The sequence below is a fragment of the Peromyscus leucopus genome, chromosome 3 (assembly GCF_004664715.2).
Source record: "Peromyscus leucopus breed LL Stock chromosome 3, UCI_PerLeu_2.1, whole genome shotgun sequence".
Classification (NCBI taxonomy): Eukaryota; Metazoa; Chordata; class Mammalia; order Rodentia; family Cricetidae; genus Peromyscus; species Peromyscus leucopus.
The window spans coordinates 85,846,222-85,869,423 of NC_051065.1; the positions used below are offsets into that span (position 1 = coordinate 85,846,222).

At 39.3% G+C, this 23,202-nt stretch overlaps 1 long non-coding RNA gene and 2 gene segments (V, D, J or C); all 3 read right to left on the bottom strand.

The window, feature by feature from the left end:
* On the bottom strand, positions 1 to 4,197 carry LOC119087625. Its single transcript, XR_005091104.1, has 3 exons — positions 4,157 to 4,197; positions 2,567 to 2,741; positions 1 to 171 (listed from the first exon to the last, which is right to left on the bottom strand). It is a non-coding gene; the product is annotated as an uncharacterized LOC119087625 (long non-coding RNA).
* A 3,427-nt stretch (positions 4,198 to 7,624) lies between these two features.
* Positions 7,625 to 8,162, bottom strand: LOC119087718. The segment is given in 2 exon segments: positions 7,625 to 7,947; positions 8,053 to 8,162. Coding segments are annotated over 2 exon segments (372 nt in total).
* A 7,886-nt stretch (positions 8,163 to 16,048) lies between these two features.
* LOC114688207 lies at positions 16,049 to 16,756 on the bottom strand. The segment is given in 2 exon segments: positions 16,049 to 16,542; positions 16,648 to 16,756. Coding segments are annotated over 2 exon segments (528 nt in total).
* Between the last annotated feature and the right edge of the window lie 6,446 nt (positions 16,757 to 23,202).

A 23,202-nucleotide genomic window follows, 5' to 3' on the forward strand; every position in this document is an offset into this window, starting at 1 on the left:
GGTTATTTTGCCAGCTTGTATGTCTATGTACAACATGTGTGTCTGGTGCATCTGGAGGCCAGAAGATAGTTATGGTTCCAGTTAAACTGGAGTTACAGATGGTAGAGAGCCACCATGTGTGTGCTGGGAATTCAATGAGTGTTCTTCTCTGTTGGGGCATGTCTCCATTCCCTGTTAATAAACATTTTTTTAAAGAAACAATGTTATTTTTGTGTATTGACATCAAAATATTAAGTATAGCACACAAAATAACTGTGATGAGAGGTTATCGCAAATGATTTATCATTCATTTGTGTTCCTGATGAGTGTATTCTAATATTATTTCAAAGGGAACAATACCTTCCAGAAGTGCTGTAAGTAAAGACACACTTAGGCTATGGTAGTGCATGCTTTAATTCCAGCATGTGGGAGACAGAGACAGATAGACCTCTGAGTTCAAGGCCAGCATTATCTACACAGCCAGGAATACTAAGACAGACCCTGTCCTGAGAAAAGAAATAAATAAAGAAAAAAAAGAAACACTTGTGAGCAAAAAGAGGTAAAACCTTGATCTGGAGGAGGTGGGAATAGGGGGTATGCTGGGGGGAAGGGGAGGGGGGCAGGAAGGGAGAGAACAAGGGAATCTGTGGCTATTGTGTAGAACTGAATAGTATTGTAAAATAAATAAAAAAAGAAACCACTTTCTAATATTTACATTGTTGTTTTTTTAAATGGTGTTGTACCTAACCCTAATACTATGGAGAAAATGACTTCATACCAGAATTTGTATCCATTGCTATGTTCACAACTGTGTCAAAATAGCTCTTGTATTAAAATCCACCATTGGCAGAAATAATCTGCTGCAAAATCTGCACTATTCTGGTCAGGCTTGGGACACCTGTATATGGCCCAGCTGTGTTATTAAGATAAAACAGCATTGCAGCTGTGCCCACCCCTGCCCAGTCACTAATGATTGTTGTGTGTGTACTGCACTCACTGAGAACTTCTTAATACTCTGGTCATACTCTGTCTATACTTTAGTCAACATCATGCCACAGCAGAGCCATGAAGATTCCCTCTCAGCTTTTAGTGTTCATGCTGTTCTGGATCCAATGTAAGGAAGGACTACTATGTGAATTCATTTGGCCCTTTGTTATCAGTGCTAACAGGAAATTCAGAGAAATCATTTCTACCATTATTAACAATGTATATTGGTTGCATGTTTCCAATCTCAGACACGATGACTGGCATCCAACTGACCCAATCTCCATCCTCCCTGGCTGCATCTCTAGAGACAGAGTCATGATTACTTACTTGCAGGGCAAATAAGGACATTGGTAATTGGTTAGCCTAGTATCAGCAGAAACCAGGGAAAGCTTCTAAACTCTTAGTATATCTTGCATCTAGTTTTGAATTTGTAGTTCCTTCAAGGTTCAGTGGCAGTGTATCTGGGACAGTGTAATGGGACTCTCACCACTAGCAGCCTGCATCCTGAAGATGCTGCTTCTTAATACTTTCAAAAGTATTGTTGTACCACTCCCAAAGTAATACAAGCCAAGACATAAACTACTGAAGGATGCAGTAAAAGTTCTAACAGCAAGGAATTCTGTGCTTAATAAATCCATGCACACCAATGAAAGAAAGGAATTAGATTTCATCAGGTTTTTGGATCTTATTCATAGGATCGTCATTGTCATTAATGGAAATAGAGCCAAAGGGCATGCACAGTAACTGGAAGTATTCTTGGGGCTATAGAATGGAGCCTGTTCTTTGTAGAAAAACCATTGATCTTCCTGTTTTCCTTGGGCCTTCCTGGAATGACTTGGTCTGTGATGAGCCAATGACATGAGCTTAGGCAATCCCACAGTTGTGCCCAGCCTCTTGTCAGGCCCTACTGATTTAAATTTTCCAGAACACAGACTAGTGCCCAGAAAATTCCATAATAGTTTGATCATACTGTTCAGGACTCAGTCCAAGCCAGAACAGCACATGCATAAGAGTGCCCAAGATCAGCCACAGGACTCTGACTACTCTGATTTTCAGGCAGTAGACAGTGGCACTGGGGACTTTAGGATCCAGGTATCATATATGCTATTTAGGTTTTCAGAGGTTAACTATGAGTATTTCTTGTTTATGTCCTTGAGTCTTTTGTTTCTTTATCCCTGACATGTTTTGGTAGTTTATGGAAACTTTATTGGTGAGTCCAAATTAGAGAAAGCAATTAACATAGGAAAGACACTTGAATTCATATTATCAGTGGCCATTTTGTCCTTGCTCTGTGCTTCCAGACCCACTATGATGTAACTGAGAGGCATTAAATGCCTCTCTCATGATTAACTGAAACCTCTGAAAATGTGAGCCATAGAGTACTGCATCTGAGAAGTATTCTCAGCCAATGTAGACAACTAGTAGGAACAGCCTGGGCAATGCTGTGTTAAACTTTCACCTCTCAGAGTGATTCATGTTATAATACTATTCATTGTATCACTTTTCGAGTATCCCAAAAATGTTGACAATAATAATTCACAGCATCTTCAGACTCCAAACTACTGATGGTGAGAGAATACCCTACCTCAGATCCACTGACCTTGAACATTGAAAGGACTCCATCTACCAAGTAGAGCTCAGGAACTTTCTCTTGCTTCTGTAGATATCAAGCTAATGAGTAATCAATTTCCTCACTAGTCTATCAAGTGATGGTGACATTTTCTTCCAGAAATGCAGAGATGGAGTCTGGGTTGTCTGCACATTAAATGTGACACCTGGCATTAAAAACACAAGACAAATACCTACCTGATTAAACACTCCTAAAACAGTCATTACCTGACAATCTGGACAGCACTGACCAAAGATAAGCAAATACTCGATGTCTGCAATGTTATACCTTGTACCACAGTGATACAAGTCATGACAAAAAATTATTCGATGAATCAGAAGCAAGAGTGTAAACATTTCAAAATATTCCTTAAAACATTGGACACTTAACTATGAGGTTTTTTTCCAAAACACAGTCATTTTTATGCTGTAGACTCTACTTCATTGATCCCACACTAACTTCTAAAAGACTTAAAACAGGGGATGGAGATGGTTTCTTCTTGAGATATGGGCAAATACTTCTACCCTGAAACTAAGGGGTGTAGGAATCTGAAAGGATCGAGGTGTTTTTTAAATTATACAAAATAATGGGGCACTTATTATTAGATTTTCATAAATTTATATTGTGTACTTTGGTCAAAACATAGTATAGACAGTTCTACTCTCCAAACTATCAACACTAATCTCTGTGTCCTTTCCCGCATAACACTGGAGAAAAAGCAGCTCTTTATGTAAAACTATATAACTTCCCTCATACAGAATCACTCTGAGTATCTTGTACTTGCTGTATCTTCTCTCAGAAATAAAGAGATTGCAATACTATTGTGGATAAGAGAGACTAAAAATAACAGAAGGAACAAGAGTGTGGAACAAGGAAACAGATGAAGTGGGAGAAAAAAAGGCAGAATGTAATATACACATAGAAAGTTTGACGGTACTGGTTTACTACCTGAGTGGTGTGTCATAGTTTTAGCTATTATGTGAGGGAGGCTGGTTAATCAGTTGGACCTTGGATGCAAACACAAACATACTGAATAAAAGATTTAATATACACGTAAAAGAAGTGCATGTGAGTACAGAAAACAATAAGGTGATGAGGCCACAGAGAAGTGAGAGCTACAGAGTTTGGGAAAAAAATCAATGGGCAAAATTTCCATTAAATCCTCTCTAGAGGCTCTACAACCACATCCTGAACTTGACTCATTGACCCTGATTCTACAATTCCTTTCTTTAGAATGATGAGATATTACATCCTCTTCATTTAAAGTACAAATGTTGGTCATTTGTTACAATAGTTCGTGGAACTACTAATATAAACTTGACTCAGAGAACAAAATAGTTAAAGCTTCTCTTACTGATTTAATCTCCTGGTTCAGTTCTCCAGTGCTTAATATAAAGAAATGGAAGATGTTTATTCCTTAGGAAGAAAGCACATGAATTCCTTAGTGTATCATGAAGCTCATGATGGCTATGTGTAGATGTAATTCTAAAGGTCTTATTAAGTAGGAAACACACAGCCAAATAAAGAGTTAAAAGCCCAGAGATCAAGCAGCAGCTAAGAACTAAGACCACCTTATCTTACCACTTGCTGCTGTCCTTCTCCTGAGAGAGAGACCTTCTTCCTGTATCTTGTCTTGTTATTGTCTTTCTGTTCTGCTTTCTCATGGGCTGTAAACCCAACCACAGGACTTCCTCGTCACTGCCTGTTTAAACAGACCTCCAGGTCTCTATGGTTGGTACTGAGATTAAAGTTTTGGGTCACTGCTTGGCTGTGTCCTTGAATACACAGGGATTCTGCCTGCCATGTGACCGGATTAAGGGCCTGTGCCACCACCTCTGGACCTCTGCTAAATGGCTTTCTCTTAGCTCTGATCTCTAGGCAACTATATTAACATACAAATATAATCACATTTCAGCACAAAAAAAATCACCATAGCTGTCTAATGCATATTGATTATTGTTGTGCCCAGCTCATAAAAATCTCTGCTGATTTTCATGTGTCCACACTACAGCCTACTCCATTCATACTTCTTGAATAATCTGGACACAACCTGTACAGGTGTCAGTTAAAATCAAGACACATCATAGGCTTGAGGGTTTCCACTCAATTACAGGGGCTGTTGATGCTCTGGGTTCTGGATGAAAAGGGCTAAATCTGGATACTTATCCATTTATAGTAGTCATTGTTGCTTGGTCTTTCGGGAAACTGCTCTGGGAATATTATTTATTGTGTGTATACTTATATATTTGCAATCTAAGGAGCTAGATGTGACATCCTGATGACCTAGTCTCCATCCACCCTGCTGGTATATCTAGGAGACTATCACCATCACATTTCAGGCAAGTTGGAATATTAACAGTTACATTTGCTGACACCAGAAGAACCTAGGAAATATTCAAAAGATTTTCACCTAGGATGCATTCTGTTTGCCATCTTGGGTTCACATCATGGTTCAGTGGTAATAATTATGGGACAAATTTCACTCTCCCCATCAGCAGCCTTGTGCCTGAATATGTTGCAACTTGTCACTGTCCACCCTCCTACAGTGATTCAAGTCATAACACAAACCCCTCAGGAAAGAAGAATAATCCTGGATGCTCCAGGTATTTCTCTTAGTGTCCCCACATGCTGACAACATCTCTTCTATAGAGACAGGATTTAAGATCACTAGGAAGTTTTAGTGGGAGGGCCCAGGAGACTGATGCTTACCTAAATTTGCATATCTAAACTTAGCCTCAAATGAGCATGTACAAAAATGTCTCACAATTCTCCAAAAAGAGAATTTTTGCACCTGAAGCTTCTGTGTGAGCATGATGTGTGATACATACAGGAAAACAAAAGCCTATATATATATATATATAAATATATATATATTATATATATATATATATGAACTTTTCTACTTGAAGTGTTGGATTCCCTAATGCTGTTCTGAAATCAGAGCTCCTAACCATGCTGTCTATAGACATCCTCAGGCACCCTAATATTGTTCCTAAGTATTGGCAAGTAAAATGTCAACTGTAATTACTGTCACAGAATTATAAGAATGATGATCCTTGTGAACATATTTATATCATGCATGTGCAACTTTTGAGTATCCTCAGCAACTTTCAGATATGTAGAATGAGAACTTTATAGTATCATATAGCAGATTAAAATGAGCAATTTTATTAATTATATAGGTGTCTTTTGGGGAGTTAATGAATAGATAGATTATAGAAAAAATGAGGATATAATTCATTTTTCTTCTAATAGAGGAACACCTCACAGTGATCTATGTTATAACAATATATCAGCGATTTTATTAAGAATGAAAGCGCTGGGCATTGGTGGCACACGCCTTTAATCCCAGCATTCGGGAGGCAGAACCAAGTGGATCTCTGTGAGTTCGAGGCTAGCCTGGGCTACCAAGTGAGTCCCAGGAAAGGCACAAAGCTACACAGAAAAACCCTGTCTCGAAAAATCAAAAAAAAATGAAAGCAAACTCCAGAAAAGATAAAATGCAATAGAACTGAAGGCCCTGTATGAAAATCCCTCAATAGATAATTCTATAAACTTCTGTTCATCATCCACCAGGAGGAAACGTTGGTTGCTAAGGGGGTCAAAGTGTATAATTTTCTGTGTTGATTGACAGATTTTGTTGAATGCATATGTTCTTTTCCAGTGATGTATATGATTGCAATCATATGAGTGGTAGTTCATGTATATGCCTAAGATAGTAAACACAATGACTTCCATAAAGTATTATTTTAAGGACACCATGAGCAGCACAAAGTTAGTTATATGCTGATTTGTTTGACTAACTCTACTTCATTATATTCATCTGGGTGGATTTGACTGCTATGAAGTCTGGGATTGGAATGACCTGATTGCTTGGTTGGAAATTGGTGTGTGCATGCAACTCGAGGAAGCTGTTGTTCCTTTCTCAGTTAGCGCTCTTCCTCTCTATGCTTTATATGTGAAGATAAAGATGTAAACTCTTAGCTACAGGGCTATCTCTGTCTGCCTGCTGCCTGCCTATAACCATGACTGTCATGGACAAATCTTCCACAGCAGTAAGCCTCCAAATTAAATGCTTTCTTCTTTAAATTGCCTTGATTGTGGTGTTTCGACTCAGCAATAGAAAAGTGACTAAGACATTTACCCTCCTAACAAGGAGAGAACTGAATAAACACTCAATGTAGAAAAGGCTCCTTTCCTCCATGCATATAAGAGAGTTGACAAACTGTCTGAGGACTCCTTGAACAGGAAGCCTTACTTTCAGTAAATAATAGAATCTAGATTCTGAGAATACTCTGTTCCCAGTAGCAGTTTGTCAGAATACTAGTTCCTTAGGATTTTTAAGTATATAGGATTAGTTAATTTTATTTTATGTGTATTCCTGTTTTGCCAGCACATATATTTGTGTGCCATGTGAGAGCAGTGACCTCAGCACACAGAAGAAAATCTCAGCTATCCTGGAAGTAGTTACAAAGAGTTGATAGCAGTACTTGGGCTCTAGGAATCAAACCCAGATCTTCTGAAAGACAAGCCAGTGCTCTTAACCAGGGTTCTGGCTATAGTAGAAGTTGCTATGAAGCCATGGTTTGACTGATCATATTGCTTTGTTTGCAGCCTGGACCTACAGGGTTTTAATACTATAGTAAGATACTAATTTTCTAATTTTAATTGGATAATAATTTTTCTGTAACTTCTTCATGGTTTATGTTTGTATAGTGGTATCAATGGACCTGGTTTTTGTATGTGGATGTGTGTGTGTCTGTGTGTTTACTTCTCTGTTGTAGAAATCTCAACTCTTGCCTTATCTGCAACACAGGAAAGGTAAGATTTCCTGTAAGAATAGAGACTTACTCCCCTGATTTCAATGCTAGTGCTCAGGAAGAGGAAAGATATTTAGGATATTAACAAAGGCATTTTTCCCCTATATAAAAATATCTCATTGAACTTTAAATACTGGCTAAGAAGAAAGAGAAACACTCTCAGAAGTGGAACACATCAGAAGGAGCAATTTTGGCAGCTGAGGCTCTCACTTCTGCTTCCTTGGGTGGTTTATGTTATGGCTTGTATCACTGTGGGAGGGGTACTGTAATCCTGCAGACAGAAATAATCTGCCACATCTTCAGGCTGTAGACTACTGATCTTGAGAGAAAACTGTGTGCCAGATCTACTGCCACTGAACCTCGATGGGACCCCATCTGCCAAAGTATCTCCAGCATAGATCAGGAGCTTAGGAGGTTTCCCTGGTTTCTGCTGATGCCATGCTAAACCCCAACCAATGTCCTGACTTGCCAAGCATGTGATGGTGACACTGTCCCCCAGAGATGCAGATAGAAAGGCTGGAGCCTGGGTCATCTGGATGTCACATCTGACACCTGAGATTGGAAAATTGAAATCAATTTAATTCTGTTAGACTTTCCCGGAGACCAGACAGCACTGACAACAGTCAGCTGAATAAATTTCAGTGCCGTCTTCCTTACCTGTAAGCCAGAGCAGCAGCAACCCCAGGAGCTGAGTGGGGCCCCTCATGTCTGTTTTGTGACCTGTGTGAGGCTGACACCAGCACAGGATGTGACCTGACTATGAAGACCTCAGAGCAGTGGGGTCTGAAACCATGCAAATCACCAGAGGATCAGCACAGCTACAAGACCAGTCAAGTGACACATTATATGTGGTCCTCCTCTGTCTCAGATCAGAGAGGAAGTGCAAGTTTATTTGCAGGAATGTGCTCCTCTTTGAACAACAAGAACAGCACCTGTCTATGAGTTCAATCTTATTTTGATTATTGTCATTTTCAATGTATAATCCTCTTATTATGTTTTCCTCCATGGCAGGCCCTGTCAGATGTAGTACCATTCTAGAAAGCCCACAAATGGTTATATGAATTTTCATTGTTGATGCAGATGTTATTGAGGCTGTGCAGTTCTTCCCTTCTCCCACCATTTATTAGTTAAATGAAATTATAACGTTTCTCTCATTTTCTCTTTCTAGACCCTCCAAAATATGCCTCTCCACTCCTCTTCAAATTTCTGGCCTCTTCTTCCACTCTTAGTGCATGAATATATGTATTTGGAGATACCTATATATTTCTAAATATAAACTGTTGAGTTCATATAATGTGTTACTTGTATGTATGTCTTTAGGGATGACAATTAGACACTGGACAGTCAGTGTGCTCTTCTGAGTACCTCTACCATGCCCATCTTCACGTAGTTGTCTATAGTACTTTGTGTAGACCTGAGGCTTTGTGGCCTTTCCCCTGACCTGTTCACATGTTTGTTTGTGTCCTCCTTAGTCATCTATCATTTGTTCAGTAATGTTGGTGAGCCTTTACAGGTAGAGCTTCTGATGTTACTAGGAGACACAATTTCACAGTAAACTCCCTGAAACGTAGGCTCTCAGAATCTTTCCACTAGCTTTCCAAAATATTCCCTGATCCTTATTCATGGGAGCATTTGGAACATATATACATTAGGACTGGGCTCCAAAACTCACTATATAACTTCTTGCTCATGATGAGTCACAGAATAATAGAATAATGAGAGACATGGCTTTTAAGGAAGGAAAGGATCTCACATAACTAAATCAGCTTTTCAGATAAACAATCTTGTCTTATTCTATTTTCATAGCTCAGTTATTCAATAAATACTTCCATCAAGGACAAATGAATTCATGGGTTGTATCCCCTTTATTATGGGTATATGAGTTCCCTTTTAAATTAAGCTGGGATTGTATCTATGCAAAATTTTCCTTTGAGTCTTCAGATTATTGCACCAGATCCACTTTAAACACAAGTTTATGAATTTTCTCTTTGAAGTAATCATTCATGTCCTTGAATACAGTGTTTCTTAAACTTGCATATGCCATGGGCATCATATCTATTCAAGATACTAAAAGAATGTATATAAACATATATGTATATGTTTAGTTTGGATTGGAGGGGCACAACATGTGTGGTGAGAGAAGCATGGGGAAAAGTTGAAGTAGAAGCTACACATGGGGAGTTATATATACAGTGGGGTCTAGAGCCTGTGCTCATTGAGAGTAAAGATGTGGTGAACTTATTGTGAGTTTCCATGAAGGGTTTAATGGGATGAATTTTACATGAGCAGGCAAACACTCGGTAGGAAATAGTGTTAGGGAAGGGTGAGAATGAAAATGATGATGGTCACAGGAGAAGTGCCAGAATAAATGGATAGGTAGATTTGCTAATAAAATGGCTGACCTGAAAATCAATGACACAGATGGCTTTGACATTTGTGATCATAGTGTTTATGTTTGAGGGACATAACAAAGTATCTGCAACACAGATAAAATTATGTTCCCTGACATAATTCTATGCATCCCCTTTATTAGGACAACCTAGATGTCCTTCAACTGAAGAATGGATAAATAAATTGTGGCACATATACACAATGGAATACTACTCAGCAGAGAAAAACAATGACATCATGAGGTTTGTAGGCAAATGGATGGATCTAGAAAAAATCATCCTGAAGGAGGTAACCCAGACTCAGAAAGACAAATATGGTATGTACTCATTCATAGGAGGATACTAGATGTGGAACAAGGATGACTGGACTGCTACTCACATCACCAGTGAGGCTGCCTGGAAAACAGGACCCCAAGAAAGACACGGGGATCACCCAATGATGGAGAAATCTATGAGATCTACATGAACAGCCTGGACATGAGTGGGAGCAATGAACGGTGAGGGTCGAGGGAAAGAGAGCAGGAGATCCCACCCAGGAGAACAAGGAATATGAGACCATGGTAAATGAAGACCACATGAGAAAAGGAAGAAACAAAGTGCTAAAGAGGCCCACAGAAATCCACAAAGATACTCCCACAATAGACTGCTGGCAATGGCCGAGAGACAGACGGGACTGACCTACTCTGGTGATGGGATGGCCAAACACCCTAATAGTTGTGCCAGAAACCCCATCCAAGTACTGAGGAATCTAGATGCAGACATCCACGGCTAGGCCCTGGGTGGAGCGCTGGGAGTCTAATTAGCGAGAAAGAGGTTTTATATGAGCGAGAATTGGTGAAACCAAGGTTGGATAAAGCACAGGGACAAATAGCCAAACGAATGGAAACACATGAACAATGAACCAAAGGCTGAGGGGGCCCCAACTGGATCAGGCCCTCTAATAGGTGAGACAGTTGATTGGCTTGATCTGTTTGGGAGGCATCTAGGCAGTGGTACCAGGTCCTGGCCTTGCTGAATGTGATAGCTGTTTGAAATCTGGGACTTATACAGGGATGCTTGGCTCAATCTGGAAGGAGGGGACTGGACCTGCCTGGACTGAGTCTATCAGGTCAATCTCAGTCCTCGGGGTGGCCTTGATCTGGAGGTGGTGGGAAAGGGGGGTGGGCTGGGGGAAGGGAGGAGGGCAGGAAGGGGGAGAACAAGGGAATCTGTGGCTGTTATGTAGAACTGAATAGTATTGTAAAATAAAATAAAATAAAATAAAAGATGTGGTGAATTTAGTGTGATTTCCATGAAGGGTTTAATGGGAAGAATTTTACATGTGCAGGTAAATACTCTGTAGGAAATAGTGATAGGGACGGATGAAAAAGACATCTCCTCAGGGAATGAAAATGATGATGGTCACAGAAGTGCCAGAATGAATGGATAAGTGGATTTGCTAAGATAAAGGCTGACCTGAAAATCAATGACAAAGTTGGCTTTGACATTTGTGATCATAGTGTTTATGTTGAGGGACATAACAAAGTATCTGCAACACAGATAAAATGATGTTCCCTGACATATTTCCATGCCTTTACTTGAGTATGTCTCTGACACCATATATGTGTATATATTTTGATTAAGCACTCAAATCTTTTTGCAGAGTGCAATAAAATGGGAATTTATTTCAAAATTGGCAGCAACTGTCTTAAAACATATAGTTGATATGAAATGCTTTTCATATGGATACTGCACTGAACATTACTAAAAGTTTAAAATTTTTTAATGTACATGACAGATTTACCTGCATCTATAACACATGGGTGTCTGAAACTGGACAGAACATGGTGTCAGATGTGATGTAACTGGTCAGGTTTCAAGGCACCATGCCTTTAGGCACTGGGAATTGAACCAGGGTCATCTGTGAGAACAAGATGTGCTCTTAACTGCTGAGTATCATTTCAAATAGTTCCTGGAAATTATCATTGTAATTGCTTATGACCTTTTTTTAAAATATATAATTCCACTTATGATTTTTCTCTTTATATTATTTGTCCTTATATCTCTCCCAAATCACATACTGATTGTCACATTCTCTGAAGCATTTCATAAAAGCAAAACACAAAACATCCACACACAGTGATTATACGGAGTATATTTGATCTCTACAGAGATTCTCACTCAGGTACCAGATGAGGAAAGCAGATGATGGAAGACATTCTGTGTGTGCTGCACTTCCCCACACCTGAGTGAATCATCACAGAAGCCCATTTGCTGTCTTATTGTCTGGGAAGAATTTACTAGGACCAAGTGTTTTGTGGTTGGAATGACACAGTATGGGGCCTCTATCAGCTGGCTTTCTCAACGTTTACCTTCTCCATGAAGCTGCATTCTCAGAATATTATACAGGTATATTGGACACAAGATATAATAAGATGGAGAGAACTTGGTCAGTCCCTAATCATCATAAATCAGTCTAATTAACACTCCTCTAAAGTCCATTTTCCAGCACATTTCATTGTCTTGTATCATTATGGTCCATGTAGGATCTATTTCTTGGAGTGCTGGTTAAACCACCATAGCACCAGTAATGTATTATCTATAGAAGTGTGTGAAATGGTGAGATTACTCAGAAGAAAAACATATTGACAAAATAGAGCTTACCTAGTTCTGATATCATGGGCTAGTTCCCAGCAGTGTGGTCTATGTATTGATAACTGAAGGGCACTAGGGAAGAACATATAAAAGTTTTACTCATTTAGTGTGGAGAAAGTACATGCCCTCAGATCCTTCCAAAAAAAGTATCAAGAGATTTTGGAGAACACTGATCTTACTTATCAGGAAGATCATTGTTCATGGCTAGAGTCCTATGACAGGCTTTTGTAACTCTGGAACACAAGGAATTCTCAGGATCTCCAGTTTCCACTGGCTAACTATTAGTGTGAAATGTACCTAGACTACTCTCACAGAAATGGACAGGGATTAGAGGAAAGTGCTGCATGGCAATTGAATAAAAAAAATTAGAAACCTCATTTGTCTGTAATATTGCAGTGATGGGCAAAGGGTGGGTGATGTTGACTGGATAGACATGTATTATTGCCTCCCTCTCCTGCATAAATTGTTAAAATGAAGCTAGAACTAGGTCTTTGTTTAAGTGCAGTCAAGAAAAAAGTGGAGGAGGATTGACAGCAAATTGCAATGCACTCAGAAAAAGGTAGGAAACAAAAGTGTATTGTTTCTGCCTGAGTATGAAAAGAAGCCTTAGGAAGAATTATGTGTAAGCTATTACACATAACTATGTGCAGAGCACATACTTACACAGTTCAATTCTTACTACTGGGAAATAAGAAAATATTGTACTGAGATGTAGCTTAATTGGTGGAGTTCTTGCCTAGTATGAAAACAAAAGCAAAAACACCAACTGGGTTATAGCCCCAGCATTGCTTGAACATGTGCTGGTGGTGCACTCCTGTATCCCACCTCATGGGAGTGGGAAACAGGGCTGTTAGAAATTCAAAGCCATCTTCCTACACACTTTGGAGGTCAGTCACAGCTAGATGAAAACAGATATTTATCAGGAAAAAACCTCTAATTTTGAAACCAGCTCCAAAATATTGATAAAGGATTAAACATAGTTTTAAAAGTTAATGGAGCAGAAAATTTAATATTTCTTATGGAAACATTCAATCCACACTTAAGTTACATTACATCAAATCATATAGATTGGAAATAATACCAGTCATGAATACATTCAATATAAACATTCTTTGGAATATCCTAAGTATATTTATATTTGGCAATATTGTGGTTTGACTAGCCAATATAAGCCCTACCATATTTCTATAATAAATTGTAGACAGTGTATTGAAGTTTATTAAATAAGACACAATGAGGGGTTTCCTCAGTCATCACCTGGCTTCCAGGGTGTTGCTGCTATTATAGCTCCTACAGCTCAGGCTCAAGCAAAACCACTGGCATCACAATCCACAGTGCAGAGGAGGAAAGCATTTAAAATCTGAAAGAAGGCTTGTATTGAGTATGCATTGCCTTAAGGTAAAAATTTAAAAATGATCCAGTTCAATCATTGTATGTAGGGACATAATTGGGAGCTTCTGTCTGTGAGCATACGTATGTATATGTTCCTAAAATCTCTAAATTTTAAAGTCTACATTATATACAATGTTCTCAAGCTGTATTTTAGGTAGTAGAATGAATGAAGACCCATTGAAATAATAAGTTTTACAAGTCTCTTATATTAGGGCTTGTTTGTTAATCACACCCATTTCCACAGTGCTGCACACTCTACAAATAGTCAGAAAGATACTATCATTAGTATTTCCCAATTCATGAAGAGATGATAGAGAACTATGAGTTCAGTGTTTAGTTATTCCCCCTTGAAACCAAGCCATAAGCCATTCTCTGATGAAGGACTACTCTGGGGCAGAGCTGTTGGTTACCCTTACATTGGAAACAGTTATAAAATTATGACTCATACAGCCCTGCAAATATTCACAAATGCCCAGTGACATCCTCTCCAGAGTCATTTCCTTGTTCAGGAAATCTAAATCACAGCTCTGAAATAGTTCTCTGCACAGAATGCCAAAAAGATGGGGTCTCTGATTGTCTCATCCCACTATCTCCATTTATATATTTACTTCTTCTTTGCAAGGAAAGTGGCTTAAGGCCCTTGAGTGAAATTTGACTCTTGCTTCCATTGCAGAAATATTTGGAGATTTTTGTCACAACTCAGTCAAAATGTTGACCATCTGTCTTCTTCTAAGAAGGAAGCAGCAGTGTCTGAGAAGGCCAAAGCAGTTTTTTTTCTGCTTTGTAGAACTGTGTGAATGGGACATTGCTCTTCTGTTGACAGTAGTTAATGGCAGCATCTTCAGCCTCCATACTGCTGATTGTGAGAGTGTGATGTCCCAGACCCACTGGCACTGAAGTGAGCTGGGACTCCTGAAGCCAAGTTGGAGGTTCCATAAACCAGGAGCATAGGGGAGGCTCCTGGCTCCTACCCGTACCAGTGGAAGTAATTGGAACTTGCACTTGAGCTGGCACTGCAGGTGAGAGTGACCTTCTCCGCTCCTGATGTGGTCTTGGATGCTGGATTCTGAGTGAGAATTATTTCACCATCTGATACTATGGAGAGAAAGATGAAAACAGACATTAGTAGAAAACAGGATTCCAGAAACTGTCACTTTACACAGTATGCAAAAAAGACAAAGATGACAACAAAGAAGAACTAGAGGAGACAGAGGATAAGAGGAAGTAAAGGAGAATGGAAGGAACGAAAGAATGAAGGAAGGAAGGGAAGGAAGGAAGGAAGGAAGGAAGGAAGGAAGGAAGGAAGGAAGGAAGGAAGGAAGGAAGGAAGGGCAAAGGAAGAATGTAAACTCTTAGCTCCAGGGCCATCCCTGTCTGCCTGCTGCCTGCCTTTAACCATGTTTGTCATGGACCAGTCTTCCACAACAGTAAATTAAATCTTTCTTTTATAAATTGTCTTGGTTCTGGTGTTTTGTCATAGCAATAGAAAAGTGGCTAAGACATTTACCCTCCTAATAAGGAGAGAAATGAATAAACACTTAATTTAGGAAATGCTCCCTTCCTCCATGCATATAAGAGAGATGACAAGCTGTCTGAGGACCCTATGAGCAGGAAACCTTACTTTCAGAAAATAATAGACTCTAGATTCTGAGAATACTCTGTTCCAAGTAGCAGTTTGTCAGAATATTAGTTCCACAGGATTTTAAAATGTATAAGATTTACTTAATTTTATTTTATGTGTATTCCTGTTTTGCTGTCATAGATATTTGTGTGCCATGTGAGTGTGATGACCTCAGCACACAGAAGAAAGGCTCAGCTATCCTGGAAAGTAGAGTTATAGAGTGTGGATAGCAGTCCTTTGGGTTCTAAGAATCAAACCCGGATCCTCTGAAAGACAAGCCAGTATTCTTAACCAGTGCTCTAACTATGGTAGAGGCTGCTATAAAGCCATGGGTTTGAATGACCTTATTGCTTTGTTTGGAGCCTATACCCACAGGATTTTTAATATTATAAGATACTAATTTTCTAATTTTAACTGTAGAGTAATGTTTCTAATAACTTCTGCTTGGTATATGTTTGTATAGGGGTATGAATGCACCTGGTGTTTGTGTGTGTGTCTGTGTGTTTACCTCTCTGTTGTATAAATCTCAACTGTTGCCTTATCTGCAACACAGGAAAAGGTAAGACTTCCTATGAGTCAATAGACCTACTCCTCTGATTTTAATCCTAGTGCTTAGGAAGAGGACAGATATTTAGGACAATAAGAAATTTATCTGCTCCCTATACAAAAATATCACATTGAACTTTAAATACTGGTTAAGAGAAAAGAGAAACACTCTCAATAGCTTAAGACAACAGAAACAGCAATTTGGGCAGCCTGAGCTCTCACTTCTACTTCCTTGTGTGGTTTTTGTCATGACTTGAATCACTGTGGGTGGGGTACTCCTATACTGTTGACAGTAATAAGTTGCCACATCTTCAGGCTGCAGGCTGCTGATCTTGAGAGAAAACTGTGTGCCAGATCTACTGCCACTGAATCTCGATGGGACCCCATCTGCCAAAGTATCTCCAGCATAGATCAGGAGCTTAGGAGGTTTCCCTGGTTTCTGCTGATGCCATGCTAAACCCCAACCAATGTCCTGACTTGCCAAGCATGTGATGGTGACACTGTCCCCCAGAGATGCAGATAGAAAGGCTGGAGCCTGGGTCATCTGGATGTCACATCTGACACCTGAGATTGGAAAATTGAAATCAATTTAATTCTGTTAGACTTTCCCGGAGACCAGACAGCACTGACAATAGTCAGCTGAATAAATTTCAGTGCCGTCTTCCTTACCTGTAAGCCAGAGCAGCAGCAATCCCAGGAGCTGAGTGGTGGCCCTCATGTCTGTGCTGGGACCTGTGTGAGGCTGACTCCAGCACAGGGTGTGACTTGACTATGAAGACATCAGTAGGGTGTGGACATATGCAAATCAGCAGTAGCTGAGCACAGCCAGGAGACCAGTCAAGTGACACATTGTATGGCTGTGGTCCTCCTGTGTCTCAGGTCAGAGAGGCAGTACCAGTTTATCTGCAGGAATATGCTCCTCTCTGAATAACAAGATCAGCACCTGTCTATGAGTTCCACCTAATTTTGATTTCTGTCATTTTCAATGTAGAATTCCCTTAATATGTTTCCCCCATGACAGGCCCTGTCAGATGTTGTGCCATTCTAGAAAGCCCACAAATGGTTATATGAATTTTCACAGGTAGGTGCCAATGTTATTGAGGCCCTGCAATTCTTCTCTCCCTCCCAATGTTTGTTACATTGTAATTTAATTACAATGTTTTTCTCATTTTCTCTTTCTATACCCTCCAAAATAACCTGCCCCACTCTTCTTCAAATTTCTGGCCTCTTTTTTCACTGTTAGAGCATGAATATATGTATTTGGAGATACATCTATATTTGATACTGGACAATCAGTGTGCTCTTCTGAGTACCTCTACCATGACCAGCTTCACTTAGTTGTCAACAGTACTTTGTGTAGAACTGAGGCTTTGTGGCCTTTCCCCTGACCTTTTCACATGTTTGTTTGTGTCCACATTATTCAGCAATACTTTGTTCAGTAATATTGATGAGCCTTTACAGGTAGAGCTTCTGATGTTACTAGGAGACACAATTTCATAGCAAACTCTCTGATCCTGTGGCTCTCAGAATTTTTCCACTACCTTTCCAAAGTATTCCCTGAGCCTTAGTTATGCGAGCATTTTGTACATATATCCATTAGGACTGGGCTCCAAAACTCACTATGTAGCTTCTTGCTCACGATGAGTCACAGAAGAATAATAGATTAATACTCAGAGACAAGGCTTTTAAGGAAGTACAGGATCTCACATAACTAAACCAGCTTTTCAGATAAACAATCCTGTCTTATTCTATTTTCATAGCTCAGTTATTCAATGACTACTTCCATCAAGGCCAAATGAGTTCATAGGTTTTCTCCCCTTCCATATGGGTATATGAATTCCCTTTTAAATTAAGCTAGGATTATATCTATTCCCTATGTTCCCTTGAGTCTTCATATTATAGCACCAGATCCATGTTAAACACAGGTTGTTGTCTTTAAGAATATGAGTTTTCTCTCTGATGTAACCATTCATGGCCTTGTATACAGTGTTTCCTAAACTTGGATATGCTATGAGCACCATACCTATTCAAGATACTAAAAGAATATGTGTGTGTGTGTGTGTGTGTGTGTGTGTGTGTGTGTGTGTGTGTATGTCTGTGTCTGTGTATAGTTTGGGTAAGAGGGTCACACGATGTGTGGTGAGAGAAGCATATGAAAAAGCTGAAGTAGAAGTTACACATGGGGAGTTATATACACAGTGGGGTCTAGAGCCTGTGCTCATTGAGAGCAAAGATGTGTAGCTAGAGTTTTCTTGCCTGGCCCACAGTCAGGACATATCTATCTCACCTACCAGTTCCATAGACACTCAGACCTAACCAAGTAAACACACAGAGACTTATATTGCTTACAAACTGTATGGCTACAGCAGGATTTTTTATCTAGTTCTTATATCTTAAATTAACCCATTTCTATTAGTCTATAAGTTGCCATGAGGCTCATGGCTTACCGTTATCTTAACATCTTCTCTTGGTGGCAGCTGGCAGTGTCTCTCTGCCTCAGCCTTCCTGTTCCCAGAATTCTCTTCTCTGCTTGTCCTGCCTATACTTCCTGCCTTGCTACTGGCCAGTCAGCATTTTGTTTATACAGAACGATATCCACAGCACTTCCTCTTTTCTTTTCTTTTTTTTCAAAAAGGAAAATTTTAACTTTCACATAGTAAAATTAAATATAGCAAAACAATAATCAAGCAAGAATTACAGTTACAATATCTAGTTTATTTGTATTTGGCAAAATTAAAGAATATATTCTAGCTATCTTGTGTTTGTGAGTCTAAGGTTTCATATATAACTTATCTCTTATCATAACCAAGGAAATTATAACTATCTAGTCTTTAACTACAGCAAAGATCCAGAAGGATATACTATTACCTGAGAAATAGGAGAAGGATGCAAGCAACTTTCAGGGGTCTTATAGGGTAGACAGAGACAGCTGGCAGCCTGGACAGTCATCTAATGATCCTTGGTAAAGTTGTGGCATCTGTCTTCAGCCCACAGGCCTAGAGTCTCTTAGTCATTTCTGTCTGTGTCCTGTAGAATGTCTGGCAGTTTCTTCTGTGAAGTAGGAACCTAAAGGACTATTTTGCCAAGCAAAGTTCAGTGGTTACCTTCCTGTGGGTCCTACATGTCCAGTTGATCAAGCAGTCCAGGCAAGAACAGTTTCTTGCCCAAATGGCTATTTTTGCCAAGGTGAAGATAAACACCATATGGAGTGCCCTCAATGCCCATCCTCCTCTCTGAAGTAAATTGGTGCTGCCAGGAGAAGACATGTCTCACTGTCCAGAAGGTGTAAATTTTTAAAGTATTTTAAATGCCATTTTCTGTAGGTCTTTGAAGTATTTGAAGATCACTTACCTAATTGAATTATATCTATGTATACCTAGAAAACTTAACATGAGTACAAGTATTATTATCATAGAAGACTAATTGTTAATCTGTATTTAATTGTCTATTACATTATTAAACTTGTATCAATAGGCTAAAATCCATAGCAATGTAAAACATTTTAAACAAGTTGCTCTTTAAAAGTAGATTTAATAATATTGTAGTTAGAATTTTCCTGCCTGGTCCACAGTCAGGACAAATCTCTCTCACCTGCCAGTCCTGCAGCTGCTCAGACCCAAGCAAGTAAACACACAGAGACTTATATTGCTTAGAATCTGTATGGCCGCAGCAGGCTTATTGTTATCTAGTTCTCATATCTATAAGTTGCCATGAGGTTCGTGGCTTACTGGTATCTTAACATCTTCTCTTGGCGGCAGCTGGCAGTGTCTCTCTGCCTCAGCCTTCCTGTTCCCAGAATTCTCTTCTCTGCTTGTCCTGCCTATACTTCCTGCCTGTCTACTGGGCAATCAGCATTTTGTTTATACAGAGAGATATACACAGCAAAGATGTGGTGAACTTAGTGTGAGTTTCCATGAGGGTTTAATGGGAAGAATTTTACATGTGCAGGCAAACACTCTGTAGGAAATAGTGTTAAGGAACAGTGAGAAAGACACCAAGTCAGGGAATGAAAATGATGATGATGATCCAATGAGAAGTGCCAGAATGAATGGCTAGGTGAATTTGCTAAGAAAATAGCTAACCTGCAAATCACAGGTGGTTTTGACATTTGTGATCATAGTGTTTGTGTTGAGGGACATAACAAATTATCTGCAACACAGGTAAAATTATGTTCCCTGACATAATTCTATGCATTTATATGAATGTGCCTCATGTACTGACACCATATATGTATGTATGTTTTGATTAAGCACTAAAATCATTTTCACAGAGTCCAATAAAATGGGAATTTAATTCACAATAGACAGCAACTATCTTAAAAAATACAGTTGATATGAAATGCTTTTCATTTAGATACTGCACTGATCATTTCTAAAAGGTTTTAAATTTTAATGAATATGACAGATTTTCTTGCATGTATAACACATGGGTGTCTGAAATTGGACCGAACAGGGTGTCAGATCTGATGGAACTGATCAGGTTTCAAGCCACCATGCCTTCAGGCACTGGGAATTGAACCAGAGTCATCTGTGAGAACAGGATGTGCTCTTAACTGCTGGGTCATCCTTTCAAATAGTCCCTGAAAATTTTAATTTTAGTTGACTTATGACCATTTTTAAAACATATAATCCCACTTATGATTTCCCCCTTTCAATTATCTGTCCTTATATCTCTCCCAAACCAGAAACTGATTATCACATTCTCTGATGCATTTCATAGAAGCATGACACAGAACATCTACACTTAGTGATTATATGGAGCATATTTGATCTCTATAGACATTGATACTCAGTACTGGATGAAGGAAGTTGATTATGGAAGATATTTTGTGTATGCAACACCTGCCCCATACCTGAGTGAATCATCACAGAAACCTGTCTTATTGGCTGGAAAGACTTTACAAGTAACACATGTTTTATGGTTGGATTGACACAGTATCAGGCCTCTATCAGTTGGCTACCTCTACTTTTACCTCCTCCAAGAAGTTGCATTCTAAGAATATTCTACAGGTATATTGGACACAAGATATAATAAGATGGAGAAAACTTGGTCAGTCCCTGATCATCATAAATTAGTCTAATTAACACTTCTCTGGATGTCCATTTTTCCAGCACACTCCATTGTCTTGTAACACTGTGGTCCATCTATGATCTAATTCTTGGACTGCTGGTTAAACCTCCAAAGCACCCATAATGTATTATCTATAGAAGTGTGTGAAATGATGAGATTTTGTTTTGTTTTCTTTCTCTCTTTGGTGTTGCACCAAAAGTCCAGAGTATTACTCACATATTTCCTCATAGGTAGGCTCAATTTAATCTCCATGAATGAGAGGTTCCACTCTGCAATATGTGGAATTTAATTTTCCCATGATAAAGCTCAGCAAAAATGACTGTAATATATATAATTATATCATGCATTATATCATATATATTATATATGAATGTATATATTACATATATATGAAATCCTGAGGCCCCAGATTTGCCTGCCCTAGAGATAATAGCTGCTCCAATAGCTGCTAAACTAATTCTTTGCTCATCCATACCAGTCTCTCATCAACTCTTCCCGAGTCCACAAAGCCCTGGTAATACCAGTGTAACAATGTGTAGTCTGAAACTCATGTATTTTAAGGGATATTTCCACAGATGTTACATGCAGATAAACTCTCTTTTATGAAAATAAAAGTAAAATTAAAAAAACATAAATACTGTTTATATAGCAGCTGTCATGAACCCAACATTCTGCCTCCTGCTGATTTTAAGAGGAGCTTGGGCTTCTGATCCTCCTGAGCTGTAGGTGTTTTAAACAGGAGTGAGTATCTGGAAGAAGCCTTTTTCACCTCTGAAGACAATGGATTTTTAGGGTCATCAGCTTCAAGTGATGTGTCAATGAAATGTGCTCAGACAAGACCCAAGAAGTGGCCAGATTTATGGAGATGTGTATTGTTTGCAAAATTGATCAAGAACCCGGGACCCTCTTTCTCTTATTTGTATTTTATAGTCATTGTCAAAACCAAGGCTGGTGTCTTTGACTAGATAAATGTGTGTTAGTATTATCATCTGCTGGAGAAATCGGTAATAGGACAAGGTGGAGCCTAGAAGAAAAACTACAAGGATGGTGATCAGTGTAAATGCTAGTGTACTTAGGAAAAAAATGTGTGGAAAGCCAAAGCCAGTGGTATTCATCACTCTGACTGAATAGAGAAAAAGGTATTATTGTGCAAATATAGTCAGATACTCATGTAAACACAAAGGGACACCCCATTTCTTTCTATAAAGAAGGTGTATCAATTCCTACAAACATATTCTGTCCCTATTCACAGATAATGATGTTTCACAATGGAGATACACTTAGTAATATCATGTGTATTTAAAATATCATAAGCAAAAAGTTCATTTGGTAATTCCTAACGATATTCTGCTATACTCATGCATTGGTGCCTAGCCCAACTGTCATTAAAGAGGCTTCACCTAGCAACTGATGGAAACCGATGCAAAGACTCACAACCAAACATTAGGTGGAGCTTGGGGAATCCTGTGGAAGAGGGGCAAGAAGGATTGTATGACCTAGTGGTGCCAAGGACATCACAAGAAAATCCACAGAACCAACTAACCTGGTCTCACAAGGGCTCACAGAGACTGAGCTGACAACCAGGGGGCCTGTGTGGGACTGACCTAGACCCTTCTGCATATGTTACATTTGTGTAACTTGGTCTTCATATGAGACTCCTAACAGTGAGAGGAGGGACTGTTTCTGACTCTGTTGTCTGCTGTTGGGACCCATTCCTCCTACTGGACTGCCTTATTCAACCTTAATAGAAGAGGAGGTGCCAAGTCTCACTGAGACTTGATATGCCATGGCTGGCTGATATCCATGGGGTGCCCACCTGTATCTGAAGAGAAACAGTGGGTGGGGGAGGGGAGGAACTGGGAAGAAGGAAAAGAGGGTAAACTTTGGTTAGAATGAAAAACAAGAAAATAATTTTTTTTTTGGTTTTTCGAGACAGGGTTTCTCTGTGTAGCTTTGTGCCTTTCCTGGAACTCGTTTGGAGACAGGCTGGCTCAACTCACAGAGATCTCCTGCCTCTGCCTCCGATGTGGATTAAAGGCGTGCGCCACCACCGCCCGGCAAGAAAATAAATTTTTAAGAAATTTCATTTAATACACATATCCTACCAAATATTCCAAGCTGGAATATGCTCAGAAACATACATTAATATACAAA